The sequence below is a fragment of the Psittacula echo genome (assembly GCF_963264785.1).
Source record: "Psittacula echo genome assembly, chromosome: 27".
Classification (NCBI taxonomy): Eukaryota; Metazoa; Chordata; class Aves; order Psittaciformes; family Psittacidae; genus Psittacula; species Psittacula echo.
In genome coordinates, this window is record NC_137762.1 from 2,605,736 (window position 1) to 2,625,862 (window position 20,127).

General features: G+C 53.4%; 2 protein-coding genes across 2 annotated transcripts; both read left to right on the top strand.

Annotated features, from left to right (window-relative positions):
* Positions 1–5,604: 5,604 nt before the first annotated feature.
* On the top strand, positions 5,605–9,778 carry LOC308230521 (keratin, type II cytoskeletal cochleal-like; the record flags this gene model as incomplete). Its single annotated transcript, XM_080635250.1, has 9 exons — positions 5,605–6,213; positions 6,815–7,029; positions 7,215–7,275; positions 7,514–7,609; positions 7,776–7,940; positions 8,403–8,528; positions 8,729–8,949; positions 9,350–9,384; positions 9,465–9,778. The coding sequence occupies 9 exons, from the start codon at positions 5,605–5,607 to the stop codon at positions 9,776–9,778; spliced, it is 1,842 nt and encodes a 613-aa protein (XP_080491376.1).
* A 4,787-nt stretch (positions 9,779–14,565) lies between these two features.
* LOC308230520 (keratin, type II cytoskeletal 6C-like) lies at positions 14,566–18,219 on the top strand (the record flags this gene model as incomplete). Its single annotated transcript, XM_080635249.1, has 9 exons — positions 14,566–15,144; positions 15,863–16,077; positions 16,228–16,288; positions 16,438–16,533; positions 16,668–16,832; positions 16,948–17,073; positions 17,263–17,483; positions 17,756–17,790; positions 17,873–18,219. The coding sequence occupies 9 exons, from the start codon at positions 14,566–14,568 to the stop codon at positions 18,217–18,219; spliced, it is 1,845 nt and encodes a 614-aa protein (XP_080491375.1).
* Positions 18,220–20,127: the final 1,908 nt, after the last annotated feature.

The following is a 20,127-nucleotide window of genomic DNA, read 5'->3' on the forward strand; positions in this document are numbered from 1 at the left end:
CCCTCCTCCCTTCATTGCCAAGGTGGTGGCCACCTCCTTCACTGCACAGCACCACCACGACTCCCCTCAGGAGCTGCACGGGGCGGTGGGACACATCCAGCTGATGACCAGGTTCTTGGGGGGTTTGGAAGCATCTCATTGCTCCCCTCAAGACACCGTGAAGCTGCTGCTCCTGGGGTGCTGAGGGGCAGAACCCGTTCGCCAGCCCCATTGGGATAAGGCTGTGAAGCGTCAGGAGGCATCAGCCAGCGATGGGTGGAGGAACCGGCCCGTGAGCTGCTCGGACTTGACTCGTGTCAAGATCTTGCTTTGGATCCAGACGTGGTGCAATAGGAACTGGTGCTGCTCATCACCCAGGGCTTGAACTCCTCATAGGGATTGCTCCCACCTGAACACTGGGGGTTGGCTTTTCCTCAGCAAGATTCTGGTGCTTTCCCTCCGTGTTCTTCAGGAGCTGTTGGAAAACGCTGGGTTTTGAGCAGGATTTTGCCTTCTCTCTGTGCTCATGGGAACCATCGTGCTTGTTTGTTTCAGCCTTTCTCCTCTGGCATGTGGCCCACCCCAATAAACACCAGAGGCAGTCACCCTGTGTGGTTTTCTCTCTGACCAAGGAGTTTCGTGTTGCAACAAGACTCCTTTTCTGCTCAGCCCTGACAGTGAAACCTGCTTTTCTCTTGCCCTTTGAGGTGTGCATTTAAAGGAGCCAACGCGAGCGTGTAGCCCCAAACCCATGGGTAGCTTGTACCACGGGCAGGAGGGCAAAGGGGGTCTCGCAGGGGTGAAGGTGGTTGGGGTAGCTGGAGAAGAGAAGCTGTGTGGAGACCTCAGAGCAGCTTCCAGTGTCAGAAGGGGGCTACAAGGATGCTGGAGAGGGACCTGCATCAGGGGCTGGAGAGACGGGACAAGGGGTGGTGGGTTCAGACTGGAACAGGGGACGTTCAGGTTGGATCTAAGGAAGTTCTTCCCTATGAGGGTGCTGGGACACTGGGATGGGTTGAATGGAGAAGGTTTGGATGCTCCATCCCATCAAGGCCAGATTGAACGGGGCTTGGAGCAGGCTGCTCCAGTGGAAGGTGTCCCTGCCAGTGGTTCTTTGATTCTATGTCCTGGTTGAACCCGGATGCTCCTCTCCATCCTCCTGCTGGGTCTCCTGCAGGACAGAGGCTGTTGCCCTCAGAGCAGACTTTGGGACTCAGTTGGTGTCAGGAGATGGTTCCCTTCCCCTTTCCCTCCTTAAGCCCTTTTCTGGTTCATGTTGGCCACCTCTGGGTATTCCCAAGCCAGTTTAACCCAGCCTCCAAGCACACCACTGACTTCCCTATCCTACAGGGCGGTCCCATATGGTGCCCATGGCTGGTGCCCATGGAGCTTGCACAGCCTGAAATGCTTTTGGAGTGTCCTATAAGGGATGGTGTGGGAGAGGGAAGGGTGATCCTCACCTCTCCAGCCAATTCCAAGCTAATTCCTCAGTGTCCATGATGCTGGAGCCAGCCCTGCAGCTTTTGCTGCTGTCTGGACAGGCCAGTGATCCATGGGGTGCTATTAAAGCATCTCCAAAGGTAACTGAGACCATGGGAAGAGCAAGACCTCAACCCGCCTCTGCACAAGCATAGAATATAGGTGATGATCTGCACATTTAGAGCCCAAAACCTCTTGGTGTGGTTTGACCTCTTGCTCAGGAGACCTTGAGTCACATCCCTGGTCAACCGCAGACTCGCTCCGCGATCCGGGTGACTCACTCCATTTATCCCAAGCTCCGTTCCCTGCCGGTAAGCGCTGGAGACTGCGGAATGTCACAACGCTGCCAGCAAAGGCGAGTCCCTACTTGGATGGAGTTTGGGCAATGGCTGAGTGTTCCAGTGAGTTGTAAAGGGACCTGAGATGGCGTTGACTGAAGAGACTTCTCCTTCCTGCAGAGCCACCCCAATGCTGCTGCCGCTGTGTAAACTCACCTCCAGCAAAGGGCTCCTGAGAGCAGGGCAGCGAGAGGAGGAGGCCAAAGGCTTCTGGATGGCTGCAAACGAATCCAGACACCGATCCCCTCTTTGCTTCCTGGTCCTATGGCTGCACCCGCAACGTGGAGGAATCCTACTGGGCTGGATGGGAATGGGCCAGGATTCTGCCTTGTGTTGGAAGAGGGAGAATGTGACCTGGAATGTTTGGTTTCATCTGCTCATGTTTTAAAGGCTTCTTCTAAAGCACAATGGAAGCACTTGGATGGCAAGCAGCTTATGGGAAGTGTGGGAATTAATGCTTGGCTTTGCTCTTTCCCCCCCCCCCAAATTCTCCCTTCCACGGTTCAAGTTCAGTGCACGTTGATCAATATCAAGGCTGCCAAAATGAGCCTTTTCCACCTCATTTCCAAGGCTTGAGCAGCTTTTCCTGTGTTCCTGCCTGTTTATTTGCATAGAACTATGGATTGGGTTGAGTTGAAGGGACCTTAAAGCTCCTCCAGCTCCAAACCAGCCCCAGGGACCCATTCCACTGGAGCAGGGTGCTCCAAGCCCCTGTGTCTGACCTGGCCTTGAACACTGCCAGGGATGGGGCAGCCACAGCTTCTCTGGGCACCCTGTGCCAGCGCCTCAGCACCCTCACAGGGAAGAGCTTCTGCCTAAGAGCTCATCTCAGTCTCCCCTCTGGCAGGTTAAAGCCATTCCCCTTGTCCTGTCCCTGTAGACCCTTGTCCCAAGCCCCTCTCCAGGTTTCCTGCAGCCCCTTTTCATAGCATCACAGAATAATTTGAGTTACAAAAGTCCTTTAAAGGTCATTTTCCTTCAACGGGGCTCTGGGTACAACGACGCCGTGTGAGATCCCTGCAGCCTGAAGCTGCCTCTTGCGTTTGCACCGGGTGATGCTGTCGATAGCCAAATCCCACTTTGATTTCCCAAACTTGGCTGGAGATGCGGCCGTGACTCAACGAACACAGGCACGTTATCTCACCACGCGGGACTCCGGCGTCGCAATGGCTTCACCCTGCTCCTCCCAACCAGGGCCATGGAACCGTCCTCATCAGCTCTTCCCACCCCTGGGAAAGATAAAAACCAACAAAAAACATCCAAAAAAGTTAAAACCTACAAAAAAACCCACTTAAAAAAACACCAGAAGAGTTAAAAACCACCAATATCTCCCCCTGAAAAACACAACTTCATGCTTTGTAACACTGAAGGAATCAAGAAGAGTTGTCCAATGTGTGTGTCCGCATCCATGGTCGTACCTACAGCAGCTACAACCCCACAGCACCCTCCTGCACCCTGAGGTCTTGCCAGTGATTTGCCTCTCCTCTGGATGAGAGAGGAGCTGGATGGATCCCTCTGGCCTTCACCCCAAGGGGGGACCAGACGTTTGTTGGGTGTTGTTTGAGGTTGTGCTTCAGAACCTCCCAGGCTGGGCAGGCAACTGCAGCATTTAAGGGTCTTGTTGGACACCAGTGAGCTCTATGGGACCTCCTCAGCCACCATGACCATTGTCCATGCGTGTATTTATTGTCTACAAACCATGATGCGCAGCCACCAAACCCATGCCCACCCCATCCCTTTGGTCCCACACTGACATCTTATTATATATATATGTATTTATCCCTATTTATCCCCCGATCCGCTTCCCCGTGTGCTCATGGACCCACAGTGGTGCTGAGGAAGCTGATGGGATGAGCAGGGGTGTGGGGATGGTTGTTTTCCAATGGAGATGCCGGTTTATCCACACGCTCCGGGTCCCTCAGCACTGCTGGAGTTGGGTGCCTGGGTGGTATTTTTAGAGGTATTTAAACATCAGAAGATACCAGAGTTGCTGGTGTGGATTTTCAAGCTGTGTTTAATTGCTGGTGCCGGATGGGAACTCCTGAGAATGTTGCTAGAGAGCTGCCAGCGCAGTTGGGTGCCTCAACAGACATAAAGACCATGGAACCATGGAATGCTTTGGGTTGGAAGGGAGCTTAAAGCTCCTCCAGCTCCAAACCAGCCCCAGGGACCCCTTCCACTGGAGCAGCTTGCTCCAAGCCCCTGTGTCCAACCTGGCCTTGAACACTGCCAGGGATGGGGCAGCCACAGCTTCTCCGGGCACCCTGTGCCAGCGCCTCAGCACCCTCACAGGGAAGAGCTTCTGCCTAAGAGCTCATCTCAGTCTCCCCTCTGGCAGGTTAAAGCCATTCCCCTTGGCCTGTCCCTACAGGCCCTTGTCCCAAGCCCCTCTCCAGGTTTCCTGCATCCCCTTTAGGCACTGGAAGCCTGTCTGAAGGCCTTTAAATGGTTGAAAACTCATAAATGAAAGGAATTCCTCAGTTTTAGAGCAGGACACAAAGTTCCCTTTGATAAACAGCCTTTCCCAGCCAAGCAGGTGGGTGCAGGAGGGCTCCAAGGCTTGGTTCAGTTCAGCTCAGGAGCTATCCCAGGATGGCAGCAAACCTGAAGTGCTCTAAGTCCTAAAGCCTGGTGCCTGCTTTCAACTGTGCTCACAAAGGGAAACCTGCCTATGCTCCTGAGGGCTCAGCACAGACACGTGTGTGTTTGCCAAGGAGACATCTGCATATCACCCCCAAAGAGAGCCAGGAGCCCCAAAGCACCCGTGTCCTCCAGTGCAAGGGCTTGTGCCCTCCGTTCTCCTCATCTCCATGTGTCTACAGACGGGTTGAGCTCTCCTCCACCCTCTGCCTACATAATTGCATTCAAATAGCTAAAGGCTTCCTTCTGGCTTTGGCATGCCTCCTCCTCAATGTCTGCTCTCAGAGCCGTGCGTCCGTCCACGCTTCCCACTGGAGCAGCGGGATTCCCGCTGTCTTCTCTGGCTCTTCTCGTGGCATTGAAGCCTTTGCAAAGTCCTAAAGGGATTTCCCATGGTGCTGGGAATGGCTTGGCAGGAGGACTCCAGGACTCTCAATAAAAGTTTGGTCCAAGAGTGAATGAATTCCCAGTGCCAACCATTGCTCCCAGTGCCAACCATTGCTCCCAGTTCCTCCTTTCTGGTCAGGTTTTATTTATCGGGAAGACGCGGAGCCTCATCAAAATGCAATTTGCTAACCCCCTGCTCTGGATTGAGAAACTGCTTCTCGAAGCCAAAGGCAATTTTCCATGTAAAGAGAAGACGAAGGGTGTGACACAGGCGTGTTTTGGGAATTGTGAAAGCCAGGCTCCAACTTGGCATGGAGCTGCAGCGCGCGATGCCATGGGGCTTGGGGGGGAGATAAACACAAGTAGAGAGACAACCACAATGGATGAGAGGTGAAGCGAGAGACCGGTGTGTCCTATGGAGACTGTTATGGCACCGCAGGAGAGGAGGACTCGTTAGTCATGGAGAGCTCCCATCCAGGAGACACAGTTGTATCTCCTCTAATTCTGCCCTGCACTACAGGGCGTGTTTCTGGGTAGGGTCAATGTTGGGCAAATTGAAGATGGAAATCTGTAAACCACGCCACGCTGATGAAGACAGGACCTGTCTCCTCCTTCACGCCCATGCAAACCCAGCCCACCTCCAGGAACAGATAAAAGAGAGCACCCACTGCCCTCCAGTCAGAGGGACCTACTTCCTTTCTCCTTGCCCTCACCTCCTTGCAGCGTGACTCCGTTCATCTTCTCATCTTCTTGGTTTTGAATCCGCTTGGAAGAACCGGCCATGTCTCGGCAGTCTGTCTGCAGAAGCTTTGGAGGAGGGAGCAGAAGGGGCTACAGCTCTTGCTCTGCCATCGGTGGTGGCTTTGGAGGAGGTGGCGGTAGAAGCAGGAGCAGCTACAGCTCATTCTCTATGTCCAGGGGATATGGAGGTGGTGGCCGTTGTGGAGGGTTTAGCAGCAGAAGCCTCCACAACATAGGTGGCAGTGGAAGGATCTCCATGGGTGGATGCTACGGTGGTGGAGGATATGGAGGCAGAATGGGTGGCTTTGGTGGAGGCTATGGAGGAAGTCTGGGCAGCTTTGGTGGAGGAATGGGTGGCTTTGGAGGAATGTGTGGTGGCGGAGGAATGGGTGGCTATGGTGGAGGAATGGGTGGTTATGGTGGAGGAATGGGCGGTGGAGGAATGGGTGGCTTTGGTGGCCCAGGCTTCGGCATGCCAGGCTATGGTGGCCCTGGTAGAGGTGGTCCTGGGATCCAGCCAGTGCAGGTTGACTCAAGCCTCCTGCAGCCGGTCCATGTTGAGATCGATCCCCAAATCCAGCAAGTGAAAAACCAGGAGAAGGAGCAGATCAAGACCCTTAACAATCAGTTTGCCTCCTTCATTGACAAGGTGAGAGGGTGGGATCGTGTCTAATGAAGGACTAAAGCTGGGAGGATCCCTGAATCCTGCAGAACTGAATCCCAGTGGGCTCAGAGGCTTGAGCAGAGGCTTTTTATGAAGCTCTGCTGGGGAAGAGATGAGAATCTCTGGATCTCTCTCCCATAGGAGATCAAAGCTGTGTCTTCAGGGCTTTAATCTAGCCTGTTGCACCAGGCTCCATTAATAGGCTGCTCTTGCAAGCAGGCTCAAAGCCTCCAAACATCTGCAGGTTTCAGGCACAACTTCTCCCTCCTGTAACATTCTCTTTCCAAACACCCTCCCATGGAAGCCTCCAGTGATACCACGTTTCCCCTCCTTGTTTTCAAATATCCAGGCTTTTCTATCTAGACTTGAAATCCAACGTTTTGACCCAGCTCCTTTGACTTGCACATGACTTGTGAATTCCCTCCTTTCCCCAATGTGGTGGTTTAGGCAATAACAGACATTCAGAGTATAACCTAGTCCATGTTGTCCCATCACCACATGAAAGAGAATCATTTTAAGTGGTGAAAGAGGTGCCTCAGCTGCTGCTCCCCATGTGATGGTGGATACTCCATGTCTTGGCTTTCAGGTCCGCTTCCTGGAGCAACAGAACAAGGTCCTGGCCACCAAATGGGAGCTGCTCCAGCAGCAAGGACCATCAGGGCCGAGGAAGAACCTCGATGCCATCTTTGAGAACTACATCCAGAACCTGAGGAGGCAGCTGGATTCCATCCTGGCACAGAGGGGGCAGCTGGAGTCAGAGCTGCAGAACATGCAGCAGTACGTGGAGGAGTACAAGACCAAGTAAGTGCCGGGGCAGAGAGCAGCTCAAGCAGCTTGGCAGCCCCTTTTCTTCACTCAGATCCTCCTTATGGCTCTTGTGGGCACGGTGCGTTCAGTCTGTTCTGCTGTTTCTTCCTGCACCTTGTTTAGTGTGGCCTCGGGCAGGAGAATTCAGGAAACTCAACTTGTGTTTTTACCCTCTGTAGGTACGAGGAAGAGATCAACCGGCGCACCAGTGCTGAGAACGAGTTTGTGGTGCTTAAGAAGGTGAATCACACACTACAAAGTGATGGTTTGGACATGGGGTTTCGTGGTGCTTGGATGGGCTCCATCCTGAGCCTGTGGAGCTGTAGGATCCGTGGGCTGATGTTTGAAGTCTTTGTTTTGAATTTGCATGGCTGAGTAACACCATCACAGCTCTCATCCTCAGCACAGGCTGTAATTTCCATGATCCCAAAGGATTTCCAAGAGGAAATGAAACTATTGTCTATGATCTTTCCTTTAGGATGTGGACAGTGCCTACATGACTAAAGTAGAGTTGGAAGCCAAGGTGGGAGCTCTAACCGATGAAATCAACTTCCTGAGGTGCATCTATGAGGAGGTAAGAGCTTTCCCTACCCATGAGCTGGCTGCAGTTGGAATGTGGTGGCCAAAGACACTGGGGTGGGACTGGGTGTCCATTGGATTTGGTCTGCAGAGGCTGCTTGGAGCTGCTGCTCCTCTCTGCCCTCCTCAGATGCTCAGGCTGACTCCTATCTTGGTTGTAGGAGCTGGCTCAGATGCAGACCATCAGCCGAGACCTGTCCGTGGTGGTGTCCATGGACAACAACCGGCACCTGGACCTGGACAGCATCATCGAGGAGGTCAGGCGCCAGTATGAGCAGATCGCCCAGAGCAGCAGAGCTGAAGCTGAGGCTTGGTACCAGAGCCAGGTGAGATGGGAGCAGGTCAGGAGCCTGGGTGATGGTGAGGGCTGGCAGGTAATTGATGACAATGGGAGACATCTCCTCAAGCTCATGGTGCTGGAGCTCATGCAAAGAAGCCTCAAGAGAAACCGTGTTGCTCTTGAGGGATGTGACTTACTGTTTTCAACCCCACTTTGGTGCACAGTACAAGCCTCTCAATAAAGATGGCCAAAAAGGTACCTTAACTAGAAAATGTGTGTCCAAAGCAGCTCTTCGTAAGCCAAGGGATGCTTCTTAGTGTCACTAAGATCTACTTCATAGTTCAAACCCCAGAACTGAGTCTCAGAAGCATCTTGTACATCAATCTGGGCATCCATGACCAATGTGATAGGTCCTTGTAGCAGCACAAGAGCTGTGAAACTGCTGACAAACCTTGTGTAGGCATCATTCATGTGTCACTGATGGGTTGCTTTGTTTCTGTGCCACCAGTACGAGCAGCTGCAGAGCACTGCTGGAAGGCACGGGGACAGCCTCCGCAACACCAAGATTGAGATCCAGGAGCTGACCAGGAACGTGCAGAGGCTGCGGGCTGAGATTGAGAACGTCAAGAAGCAGGTAGGGGCTCCTCAGCATCATAGTGGGTGACGGCATCAGGTTGGACCACAAATGACCATGCATGGGGTAGAAACGGCTTCTTCAGGCACCCCTTGTTCACTTCATGTAGATGTTTCCTTTCTTTGTTTTCCCTTGATTTCTCCACTTGGATTTGAGGGTTGATCACAACCAACTGAGGAAGTGCCTGTTTCCTTCCTCAGAACCAGCAGCTTCAGGCAGCAATTGCTGAGGCCGAGGAGAGGGGTGAGATGGCCCTGAAGGACGCCAGGATAAAACTGGAGGAGCTGGAATCTGCTCTGCAGAAGGACAAGGAAGAGCTGGCTCGCTTGCTGAAGGAGTACCAGGAGCTGCTCAACATCAAGATCGCGCTGGACGTTGAGATTGCCATGTACAGGAAGCTGCTGGAGGGAGAGGAGAACAGGTAAACCCATGGCCTCCAAGGTGTTAGGACAGTGCCTAGGATCTGTAGTTAGGGTCTGTGCTGGACACCTTGAGCTTTGACTTTAACGGTGTCAGACCAGACCAGCTCTTTGGGTGAGAATGGGTAGATGGGGCAGTGGCACTGGTTAACACTTTTGGTGGTCAGCACCAATCATAGCCACATCCTGCTCACCACAGGGGATGGAGCTGCCACTTCATCGCTGTTAAATGAACCTCAAATCTGGAAGAACCTCATTGTAAAGAGGAAGCTTCCAATCATTCCCTCTCTAAACACTGCAGTGACACCAACGTTACTGCTAAGGATGAAACAGGAAAACAGTTCGAAGATGAAAAGAGAGTTCTCCCTTTAACAATGCCTCTTTTACCTCTTTCCCTCCCAGGCTGTGCAACGACGGCATGTCCAACGTCAATGTCTGTAAGTACCTGCCCTCCTTTCCTTCTGGGGATAGAGCCTGCCCATGAACAACATGTGTGTAACCTGTGCTTCTCTTGCAGCGGTGATAGGCAGGACCACCATCACCAGCGGCAGAGGAGGAATGGGAGGAGGCTTCGGAGGAGGCAGCGGCATGGGAGGGGGAATTGGAATGGGAGGAGGGATGGGAATAGGAGGCGGCGCCTGCGGAGCCGGAGGCAGCTTCGGCGGCGGCAGCTGCGGGCTGGGAGGAGGGATGCTCGGCGGCGGCTTCTCCTCCGGCAGCGGGAGGATGTGCGGCACCGGCGGGGGCAGCTTCAGCTCCGGGGGGGGCTCGTCCTCCGTGCGGAGATGTGTCACCACCACCTCGGTCAAGTCGTCAGGAGTGAGGTTCTGAGCCCCGCGCCGCGCTCGCAAAGGAAAGCGGCGTCTCCCCCGCTCCCCCGGCAGCAGCCCAGCCTCCCCGCAGCCAGCCCCGGGGGTCGGCAGCCACACGGACTGCGTCCCTCGCGTGTGCCAGCGCCATCCGGCTCCTCCACCCGGCCCGGGCCCTGCGGGGAGCCCCGTGCTGGAGCGACCCCCGGGCAAAGGAAGGTCCCCGCTGGGCACCCGGCCCGGAGGACGGAGGCCTCTGCCTGTGCTGCTGGGCTGCACAGCGCTGGCTGCCGCGGGCAAGCGTGTATAAAGCTCCTCTCTGCTCCTCTTCCTCCATGGCCGTGTCCCCCGGGTGCTTCTGCATGTGGTGCATCCACCGCTTCCATTCACCAGCCTTTGAGGCAAGCTGTGGCTTCCATTCCCCTTGTCCTTGCTGACCCTGTCACAGCTCTCACACACACATGGACTTTTTCTCAGGAGAACAAAGCTTGTTCTCAATGCCTTGTGACATGGAGCAAGATGTGCTGTGCCCACCTCCCTTCCTCTCCTGTCTGTGGTCAGCCCTAGTTCCCAATAAATTGCATAGAACATTCATGATGTCTTTGTTTTGTTGCATTGGAAGCCTCTTCTAGGCAAGGTGGTGCTTGATATTGGGGAGGGTTGGGTTGATGTGTTGTGACTGTGCATTGAGGGAAGGGATGGGTGTGAGAACGGAGCTGGGCAAGTGTCCAAGCATGGATGCCTCTTGACTCTTGTTGGTCATTATAGTGCCCATACCTGGAATGATGGTTTCTGGGCACTCAGGTCACACAATGTGTGGCAATTCAGCTGAGGCAAGAGGTGAGGTCCTGGAATTCATTGTCGCAACCCACTCAATTAAGCATCCTCATGACATCCCTTCTGATTGTCTCCAGGATGGTTAGATTCTGATGCGTGTTATGGAAAGGAGATGGTCATGGTCATCCACCGCTGGTGAACAAGGGGCTGTGGTTGCTGCACAGCTCTGGTTCCATGGGCTTGGGAACCACAACCTCACCCTCCCCTTCACTGACCAGCAGTAGGGGGAGGAAGAGCTCCAAAGACGTGACTCACCCAACAACGTGAGCTCAGGTTCCCATCAGCTCCCTCAATAGCCCATTCATCCCCCAGTGTCTCTTCTTGACAAGTGGGAGGGATCTGGTGTAGCTCGAGGAGGGGGAACGGGAGAAGAGAGCCGGTGTGTTTGATCTGCGCTGGGCTCCCGCTCCTCCACCACAAGAAGAGATCAAAGAGGCAGAAACCGCTTTCAGTGGTGCTTCAGGAGTCCCACAACCACCCGCTGGGAGCTGCTGGTCCAGAGGAGGCCACGAGGATGCTCAGGGGCTGGAGCACCTCAGTATGAAGCCAGGCTGAGAACATCAGGGCTGTTCAGCCTGGAGAAAAGAAACTGTGTGGAGAGCTCATAGCAGCCTTCCAGTGTCTGAAGGGGGCTACAGGGATGCTGGAGAGGGACCTGAAGCACGGACAGGAGCAATGGGACAAGGGGTGATGAGTTCAGATTGGAACAGGGGAAGTTCAGGTTGGAGATAAGGGAGAAGCTCTTCCCTGTGAGGGTGCTGAGGCGCTGGCACAGGGTGCCCAGAGAAGCTGTGGCTGCCCCATCCCTGGCAGTGCTCAAGACCAGGTTGGACACAGGGGCTTGGAGCAACCTGCTCCAGTGGAAGGGGTCCCTGCTCATGGCAGGGGTTGGAGCTGGATGAGCTTTAAGGTCCCTTCAACCCAAACCAGTCCCCGGTTCTATGATTCTATGAATATGTTCCTTCTCTGAAACACGGCGTTGTAGGTATTGTTGTGAGGAATCATTGCAACACCCTCGTCTCTGCTGTCTGCAGCTCTTTGCAGTGTGAGAGCCAAAGCTGCAGCCTGGCTTGGGCTCCCTCCATGCTTTCTGCAGTGCTCACACTTTGTCTGTGTTGATGATTTTACTCTGTACAACCCCTTGTGAGATGTGAAGATGTGAAGAGATGTGAAGGCATGGCTGGAGCCCGACTGGGTGTTCAGTCTACTGGAGCAGGCTGAAGTGACTCCAGGTTTGGCGCAATCTTCCCATCTTGTCTGAAGACGTCAGAGTGACTCAATCTGGGCGTCTTATCTGTACGTGCTCACTGTGGTCAGCAGCCAGGCATTTGGCTGACTTAACAGATCTTTCCCCTCGCGGTGGAGCCTCCATGTGGGATGTTCCAACCAAGCCGTGTTGCCTGCTGAGAAAAGCAGTTACCGTGTGTGTGGCAATCTGAAGGGAAGCCATGGGAAGAGATGACCTGGTTTACTGTGAGCAAAAATGGAGCTACTCTACACCCTGCAGCTCCCCGGGAGTGCTCGTCATGAGCAAGTGCACTGGGCTGCAGAAGGGTCTGGAGAACTTGACTCTGTGTCCTGGGGAGAACAACGGGGATGTAAGACCCTCTTCATTCCATAGAACCATAGAATCATGGAATGGGTTGGGTTGGGTTGGGAGAGACCTTAAAGCTCATCCAGCTCCAACCCCTGCCATGGGCAGGGACCCCTTCCACTGGAGCAGGTTGCTCCAAGCCCCTGCATCCAACCTGGCCTTGAACACTGCCAGGGATGGGGCAGCCACAGCTTCCCTGGGCACCCTGTTCTAATTCCAGCTGCTTTAGGAAAGGAAGGTGTCTCCCTGCTGTAGAAATCACTGCCCATGCTCCAGCTGCAGCCACACATCTGGATAATCCTTATCCTGTGTCCCCCTCAAGGGGACCCTTGGCCAACCATGACTTGAGTCCCCCTCAAGGGTCATGTTCTCCCCTACCCTACCCCAATGCTGTGCATGAGCTGTGGTGCAGCCTTGGTCTCAGCAGCATTCAACAACATTTCTCTTCCTCTTGTGGCTTTTGGAAGTGATTCTCTGGGCTGGTGTTGAAAGGCTCTGAAGTGTCTGAGGCTTCCGGGTGGCCCCTCGTGGTACTTGCAAACAGTGTTTAGGTGCGCAAAGTCTCATGTGTGATTGTGAACATTGTGTATGGATGCACGTATTCATCCGTCTGTCCGCAGGTCTTTGGAATGCACTTACGTGTTTCATTTATAACCTTCCAGAGGGGAGACTGAGATGAGCTCTTGGGCAGAAGCTCTTCCCTGTGAGGGTGCTGAGGCGCTGGCCCAGGGTGCCCAGAGAAGCTGTGGCTGCCCCATCCCTGGCAGTGTTCAAGGCCAGGTTGGACACAGGGGCTTGGAGCAAGCTGCTCCAGTGGAAGGTGTCCCTGCCTGTGGCAGGCGGTTGGAGCTGGATGAGCTTTAAGGTCCCTTCCAACCCAAATCTAGCTGTGCTTTCATAATTCTAAATCCATGTTCATTGCTGTTTTAAGTCTTTGAAAGGGCTCTAGTGTCTGTTTTCTCTGTCACTTTTTATTACATGTGCTGGGTATTATCTAGAGAAAACCTATACATATACTTGATTGACAGTATCCAGAGAGGTAAGACCTTGTAGGTGCCTTTTAAGTAACATTTGCAAATCCCAGTTTCCTTGTAACGAGCACCTATAATCTCAGTTCTTCAGAACATGCCCATCACTGTCAGCTTTTATTTGCTCTCATAATCTGGACCCTTATGGGCAATTACTTAAAATACCAATTACATGCAATCAGAAACCAGGATTCTTTATTTTAGAGGCATCCCACAAACCCGTTTCCACAATACATTCCTTTCCCACATCCATATTTGCAATCAAGAGGATATACTGTGCCTTAGAAGTTGTAACAGCTCCGCTTCTCACCAGGTTTTCCCACTTCTGTTGTCTCATCTTTGTAGATAACCAGGTAAAGAAGAGGTCACAACACTGATCCGAGCTGCAGGATCCCCTCACCACCTCCAAGTGTTCATCATCAAGTGTTCACCATCATCACTCCACTTCTAAAGGACTTGTCTGTCCGTCCCCAGTCACTGAAGCAGCTGCCCCATGTCCCTTGTTCCTGCACAGGTCATTACGCCCTGTCACCCTCAGAAGAGCTTAGAGAAGGAACACAATGATCCAAGCTGTTGTGTTCGCTTTACCCCAGCATCATCCGAGGTCCTGGTGAGTTGCCACAGACCTGGGGAGATACCTTTGGAGGGAATTTAATCCCTGGGTTGAAGACACTCCCATTCTGAGTGCGACCAAGGCGATGTTTTCCTTTTGCAGCAGGAGAATCTGCTGAGTCTCTTCAAAATTTGGTGTCATGAGTTCCCATTCACGATTGGGAAACCTCTAAAATGCCAAAGGCAACTTGACATATAAAAAGGGGATTTAGGGTGTGTGTGAGGAATTGTGAAAGCTAATAGTATAGCTGGGATGTCATCAAAACTGCTGCTTTCCATGGAGCTTTGATTGGGAAGATCTGTATCTGGAAGGATTGGGAACGACTAATAAAGGCTGGAAGCCCAAGAAGGGGCTGCAGAGAAGCGCGTTATTGTACAGGGTGATTGTCAAGATGTTATAAAGATACGCGAGTCCACTTAGTCACTGCGACCGGTTCCAATGTTCTTGTTCTTTGATTCCCTTCTCTATTGCAGGGTGTGTTTCTAGGCAGGCCCAAATATGGCAAAGCTCAACAGGGAATCTGTCAACAGCCCCGTGCTGATGAACATAATAAATCGGGTTCCACCTTCACGCCCATGCGGCCCCAGCCCACCTCCAGGAGCGGATAAAAGGGAATGCCTGGAGCTGTGGAGCTAGAGAAGACTGGGCACACTTCTCTTCGCACTCATCCCGCAGCAGCACAGCTCCATTGGATCTTCTGCTCCTCTTGGTTTTGAATCCACTTGGAAGAACTGGCCATGTCTCGGCAGTCTGTCTGCAGAAGCTTTGGAGGCGGGAGCAGAAGGGGCTACAGCTCTTGCTCTGCCATCGGTGGTGGCTTTGGAGGAGGTGGCGGCAGAAGCAGGATCAGCTACAGCTCATACTCCTCATCCCGGGGAGGTGGAGGAGGTGGACAATGTGGAGGGTATAGCAGCAGGAGCCTCCACAACATAGGTGGCAGCAGAAGAATTGCTATGGGTGGATGCTACGGTGGTGGAGGATACGGAGGCAGAATAGGCGGCTTTGGTGGACCTTGTGGAGGAGGAATGGGTGGCTTTGGTGGAGGAATGGGTGGCTTTGGTGGTGGAATAGGTGGTGGAGGAATGGGTGGCTTTGGTGGTGGAGGAATGGGTGGTTTTGGTGGAGGAATGGGTGGTGGAGGAATTGGTGGCTTTGGTGGCCCTGGCTTTCCTGGAGGCATCCAACCGGTGCAAGTTGACTCAAGCCTCCTGCGGCCGGTCCATGTTGAGATTGACCCTCAAATCCAGCAAGTGAAAAACCAGGAGAAGGAGCAGATCAAGACTCTTAACAATCAGTTTGCCTCCTTCATTGACAAGGTGAGAGCGTAGGATGGGGCTTGGTCAGAGGTGGGAATTCTGAATGACTTCAGGTGTGGAAATGGATCTTCTGTTTCTTCCCAGCAAGGGCTTGTTGGAGTTTCCCTTAGCAGCAAGTTGTTGGTAACATCTTACTAAGGAGTAGGGAGCAATGGGCAAGGTTTGCACGTTCATAGAGGATGAAAGGGAGCATCTGTAGGACATTGTGTGATTCTCTTGCCTTGTCATCTCTTCAGCCTAATTTCTAGTGATTCAGGGTAAAGTCATCCTCACACATTCAGCTGTTCAAAGAGTTCTCATTATTGGGCTTCTCCTGATGAAGCTTTCTTTTCGGGGATCTGATTCGATGAACTTCAGAGTCCCAAACAGATTTCCAACACTCCTGGATTGTTTTCATTCCAAAAAGGAGCCAAAGAAATGCAATATTCCCTGTAGATGAATAGTTAGATAAAAGATGTACTGGTTTTCTTGACAACTCAGAGATGACAGCAATGTCCAAATGGATGCTATGGGAAATAGGGATGCTTCCATTGGCAACAACATTTTGTCCCAGAGTTCAAAATGACTCAGAGTTTAATGATGTTTGTCATGGCCTTAGGAGCTGAATGTGTAAATAAGTCATAATTGGGGATTTGGGAAGTGATTCCCTCAGCCTCCAGCATCAGCAGGAGTTTGGAGTTGTGCAGTGTTCCTTACACATCCCTTGGTGGGCTTTCAGGTCCGCTTCCTGGAGCAACAGAACAAGGTCCTGGCCACCAAATGGGAGCTGCTCCAGCAGCAAGGACCATCAGGGCCGAGGAAGAACCTCGATGCCATCTTTGAGAACTACATCCAGAACCTGAGGAGGAGGCTGGAGTCTCTCCTGGGACAGAGGGGGCAGCTGGAGTCGGAGCTGCAGAACATGCGGCAATATGTGGAGGAGTACAAGACCAAGTAAGTGCCCTGGAGAGCAGAGCTTGGGCATTCCCACAGGCTTCCCATTGCTGAGGAGCTCTGGAGAAATGGGGCTGAGGGAAGGGGGGGTTCTGTGGTTGACCCATGAACAAGGCCAAGAGATTCATCTGGCCCTGTCCCCTTCTACAGGTATGAAGAAGAAATCAATAGGCGTACAGCTGCTGAGAACGAGTTCGTGGTGCTCAAGAAGGTGAGTTACAGAGGCAACAGGAGAGGAGGCTGCAAAGATGTTGGAAGGGGGAAGCAACAAGATAGACAGCTCCCAACAGAAGCATTGGTGTCAACAGCTCTTCTGGGGTGGGATGAAGCTGATGTCTACCTGTGTGGTCTTTCCTTTAGGATGTGGACAATGCCTACATGACTAAAGTAGAGTTGGAAGCCAAGGTGGGAGCTCTGACCGATGAACTGAACTTCCTGAGATACATCTTTGAGGAGGTAAGAGCTCTCTCTTCCCCTGGGCTGGCTGGAGATGCAATAAGGTGTGTGGTGGCCAAAGACACTGAGGTAGGACTGGGTGTCCATGGGGATGTGGTCTTGAGAGTCACTTGGGCTGCCTGTCATGGTTGCAGGAACTGTCTCAGATGCAGACCATCAGCCGGGACCTGTCCGTGGTGGTGTCCATGGACAACAGCAGGAACTTGGATATGGACAGCATCATTGAGGAGGTCAGGCGCCAGTATGAGCAGATCGCCCAGAGTAGCAGAGCTGAAGCTGAGGCTTGGTACCAGAGCAGGGTGAGTTGGGATGTAGTAAAGGCTCCTGGAAGAGTTTCTGCTGTGGGATGCAGAGCAGAGGAACCAGCTGAGTTCTTGGTGTCACTGATGGGTTGCTTTATCTCTGTGCCATCAGTATGAAGAGCTGCAGAACACTGCTGGAAGGCACGGGGACAGCCTCCGCAACACCAAGATTGAGATCCAGGAGCTGACCAGGAACGTGCAGAGGCTGCGGGCTGAGATTGAGAACGTCAAGAAGCAGGTAGGGGCTCCTCAGCGTCGTGGTGAACCAGGGACAGCGTGAGGGAAATGTGGAATTCATTGGAATTCAGGTCCTTTGCAGCAGATTGATGGTTCCTGCCTGTTTTCATCCTGTTTGTGCCCTGAGGCTTCTCCAGTGGAGGCTGTGCAGAAGGGCACTGAGAATCTGCTCCTCTCTTTGCTTAATCAGAACCAGCAGCTTCAGGCAGCAATTGCTGAGGCTGAGGAGCGGGGTGAGATGGCCCTGAAGGATGCCAGGAGGAAACTGGAAGAGCTGGAAAGTGCCCTGAGCAAAGACAAGGAGGAGCTGGCTCGCTTGCTGAAGGAATACCAGGAGCTTCTCAACATCAAGATTGCCCTGGATGTTGAGATTGCCATGTACAGGAAGCTGCTGGAGGGAGAGGAGAACAGGTATCTCTCACTTGTGTCTGACTAAACTCTTGGCTGTGTTAAAACCTTTATCTGAAGGTGAATTCTGTATCGCTGGTGCTCTAATCCTTAGTCTGAAGTATGTTCTACGTATTGCTCATGGGAATGTTTAGTTCAAACTTGCTCATTTGCTTTAAAGAATAACTGGGAAATTTAGACAAATTGGGAATATCGACCTGGTAGAAAGTGGGAAACGCTCAGCTAAAGAAACGTGCATTTCCCAGAGGAATAACTGGTCCTGTTCTCCCTCCCAGGCTGTGCAACGATGGCATGTCCAACGTCAATGTCTGTAAGTATTTGCCTCTGTTTCCCTGCCCGTGTCCTTTGGAGATACCATGGACGTGTGTGTGTAACCTGTGCTTCTCTTGCAGCGGTGGTAGGCAGGACCACCATCACCGGCGGCAGAGGAGGAATGGGAGGCGGCTTCGGAGGAGGCAGCGGCATGGGAGGAGGCTTCGGAGGAGGCAGCTGTGGCGTGGGAGGGGGAATTGGAATGGGAGGAGGGATGGGAATAGGAGGCGGCGCCTGCGGAGCCGGAAGCAGCTTCGGCGGCGGCAGCTGCGGGCTGGGAGGAGGGATGCTCGGCGGCGGCTTCTCCTCCGGCAGCGGGAGGATGTGCGGCACCGGCGGGGGCAGCTTCAGCTCCGGGGGGGGCTCGTCCTCCGTGCGGAGATGTGTCACCACCACCTCGGTCAAGTCGTCAGGAGTGAGGTTCTGAGCCCCGCGCCGCGCTCGCAAAGGAAAGCGGCGTCTCCCCCGCTCCCCCGGCAGCAGCCCAGCCTCCCCGCAGCCAGCCCCGGGGGCCGGCAGCCACACGGACTGCGTCCCTCGCGTGTGCCAGCGCCATCCGGCTCCTCCACCCGGCCCGGGCCCTGCGGGGAGCCCCGTGCTGGAGCGACCCCCGGGCAAAGGAAGGTCCCCGCTGGGCACCCGGCCCGGAGGACGGAGGCCTCTGCCTGTGCTGCTGGGCTGCACAGCGCTGGCTGCCGCGGGCAAGCGTGTATAAAGCTCCTCTCTGCTCCTCTTCCTCCATGGCCGTGTCCCCCGGGTGCTTCTGCATGTGGTGCATCCACCGCTTCCATTCACCAGCCTTTGGGGCAAGCTGTGGCTTCCATTCCCCTTGTCCTTGCTGTCCATGACACACCTGGTCACATGTGGACTTTTTCTCAGGAGAACAAAGCTTGTCCTCAATGCCTTGTGACATGAAGCGAGATGTGCTGTGCCCACCTCCCTTCCTCTCTTGTCTGGTCAACCCTACTTCCTCGGGATGTTGCCATTCCCAATAAATTGCAAAGAACATTCACTATGCCTTTGTGTCCTTGCATTGTGAAGGTTTGGGTTGTTCTGCTCAACGTGTTGTGTCTGTGCATTGAGGGAAGGGAATGGGTGTGGGAATGGAGCCAGGCAAGTGTCTAAGCATGTGTGATGCCTCTTGACTCTGGTCAGTCATTGCAGTGCCTGGGAGCACAAGTCCTTACCTAGGTTCTGGGTGCTCAGGTCACAGAATGTCAGTAAATGTGAGCAGGCTGGGGCAATGGAAGCCCAAACTGGAGGAATTAAAGAGGCTGTTAAAGGTTTGAGCAGGTCCTGATAGAGCCGCATCCTTGGAATCCCATATAGTCATTTCCACAGTGAATATCCCATCTGTATTGTCTGGAAACCTCCAGCACTGAGGGGTCCAACACCCACTGGAGCAATGAGCCAATATTTAGGGATCAGCCTTTATCCAGACTAATCCCCTCAAGGCTCTTTTCCTCATGTCGTGTCTTACCAGAGCAGTGTGTTCAAACCCTGCTGCTGCTGTGGGAAAGGTGCTTCATCCATCTCCCTCTTGGATTCCAGACCTCTAGCACAGGAAGAACCAGTGCTGGAATCACCACTGCAAAGTTATGGGACCAGTGCAGGAATGCAGCCAGTGCAGGGTGGCAAAACCAATAGAAACCCAAATATGTTGATTGATGATGGAGATTAGCAGCAGGGTGGGAACAGGAATCAGATCAATAATACACTGTTGTCAGCTCATCTGAGTTTCCTGCCTCCGAGTGGACTTTGTTTTGTGGTAGGGGAAGGTGGCAATGGAAGGAGTCTTGTGGTCAGCAGTGGTGGAGCAGTTTTGGAGCTGCCTGGGAGCAGGGGTAGGAGCGTTGGCCAAGCACCTACTGCTGGTGAACAAGGGGCTGTGGTTGCTGCACAGCTCTGGTTCCATGGGCTTGGGAACCACAACCTCACCCTCCACTTCACTGACCAGCAGCAGGGGGAGGAAGAGCTCCAAAGACGTGACTCACCCAACAACGTGAGCTCAGGTTCCCATCAGCTCCCTCAATAGCCCATTCATCCCCCAGTGTCTCTTCTTGACAAGTGGGAGGGATCTGGTGTAGCTCGAGGAGGGGGAACGGGAGAAGAGAGCCGGTGTGTTTGATCTGCGCTGGGCTCCCGCTCCTCCACCACAAGAAGAGATCAAAGAGGCAGACACCGCTTTCAGTGGTGCTTCAGGAGTCCCACAACCACCCGCTGGGAGCTGCTGGGGCCCCCACAGTGGGTCAGGAAGCTGCAGACCCAGCAGAGGTGCAGGCAAGGCAGTGGGGAACAGTGTGAGGACTCTTGGAAGAGGCACTTCTCCTCTCTT